The 1,697-nt window shown below is 41.1% G+C and overlaps 1 protein-coding gene across 8 annotated transcripts in view; it reads left to right on the top strand.

Moving 5' to 3' along the window:
- nckap1 (NCK-associated protein 1) overlaps window positions 1–1,697 on the top strand; it is a 64,387-nt gene that overhangs the window by 48,931 nt on the left and 13,759 nt on the right. For all 8 annotated transcript variants that reach the window (XM_037973417.1, XM_017435616.3, XM_037973418.1 and 5 more), the window contains one exon: window positions 365–484. In XM_037973417.1, coding sequence (XP_037829345.1) covers window positions 365–484 — 120 coding nt within the window. The remainder of the gene's footprint in view (window positions 1–364; window positions 485–1,697) is intronic.

A 1,697-nucleotide genomic window follows, 5' to 3' on the forward strand; every position in this document is an offset into this window, starting at 1 on the left:
AGGCCTGGCTCCAGAGTGGGGCCCCGGTGACCCGCGTCCGGGCGAGGGAACACTGTGTCCAATATTTATGTTCATCATAAGGGGTCTTCGGGCTGCACTTCGTCTGGCCCCTCACCTAGGACCTGTCTGCCTTGGGTGACCCTACTAGGGCCATGAAGCCCCTGACAGCATAGCTCCTAGGATCATTGGGACACTCAAACCCCTCCACCACGATAAGGTGGCAGCCCATATAAGCTGTGGCTTATATGGTTGAATTAAGGACTGAAATTAAATCATTAAAACGTCCCATGAAGTGTAAATTGTGAGTGTTTAGGATGAGACTGCAGCTTGATGTTGGACTGACCGCCTGCGTCTTGGCCCACAGCGTCACCACATAGGGGACCGAAGCCTGTCCCTGTGCAACATGTTCCTGGATGAGATGGCCAAACAGGCCAGAAACCTGATCACGGACATCTGCACAGAACAGTGTACGCTCAGCGACCAGGTGAGAACACACACATGTTGGATAAGCTGCTGATTCTGCATCCTGTGACTTTAGTCATTTATAGAGTGAATACAGGAAGAAAAATCTTCTGTTTGGTTTATGTATCCTTTCAGTTTGCCTCAGTTTCACAGATTAAACATTTATGAGATTTTTGTTCTTTTACATTCAGCGACACAGTCCAGCATGGATTAGTCTGAAATATCAGAATCTAAAACAAACATGAGTACAGTCAATAATTTAGCTTCTCAAAATGTTTTTATTTGATGGTTTCAGTCTTTTAAAAGGCAAAGAAATACGTCTTTAGTGGACAGTTTAAGCTTTTAAAATAGAAAAGAAGTTTGTAATTGATGTTTTTCAGAGTGTATTGGCTGATTTATAGTTTTTCTGTGGATTTCTTCCTAATCCTAGGGTCTGCAACCTGTGGTTCTAGGGCCACATTTGGCTCTTTGGTCCCTCTACAGCAGCTCTTTATAGCTTTGACCAAAACTATTATGGAAATGAATTATTTTTCTATGCATTAGCACAACAGAAATGACTAGTTTTCAACAAGTAGGAGGCCTGGATCAGAAGCTGTTTGGGGTCTAGAAGGAGTGTAAAGGGTTAGGTTCATTGATGTAAGCAGGAGTCATGCTTTGTAGACCAAAATGAGCTAATTACATTGAATACTGAATTCTACAAGAAGCGATTAAGTACAGGAATGATGTGAGAGCAAAACGAGCTCTCTGTGTGAAGTTTAGAAGTTTAATTTTGGACTAACTTCAGACGAGAAAGGCAGTCTTGGTTTAAACAGGAGTAAAATGAGTTGCCGTAGTCTAAATATGACATTAAAACATGAATTACAGTTGAAGTGTTGAAACGTTAACAGAGGGTGTGTTGAAGTGTTTGGTGGTGATTCTGGACAAACAGCCAGAGAACCAGGGGGCTGGAGGGTTTACTCTGATTGACATGAGGACCGTTTGATGCCAGCCACTTTCTAATGTCAGCCTAACAGTTGTGAAGAACAGCAACATTTATATTAGGGCTGCAACTAACGATAATTTCAATAATCGATTAATCGGGCGATTATTTTCTCGATTAATCGGTCGTCTTGGAATTCATTCATTCATTCAGTCATTCATTTTGGCCCACATAAAAAAAGTTATCTGTATGTAAAGGAGTAGGTTGATGTAAAACTTTTACTACTTTCCTATTTTTAAATAAATCAATATAAATT

The sequence above is a fragment of the Kryptolebias marmoratus genome, linkage group LG22 (genome assembly GCF_001649575.2).
Source record: "Kryptolebias marmoratus isolate JLee-2015 linkage group LG22, ASM164957v2, whole genome shotgun sequence".
NCBI lineage: Eukaryota > Metazoa > Chordata > Actinopteri > Cyprinodontiformes > Rivulidae > Kryptolebias > Kryptolebias marmoratus.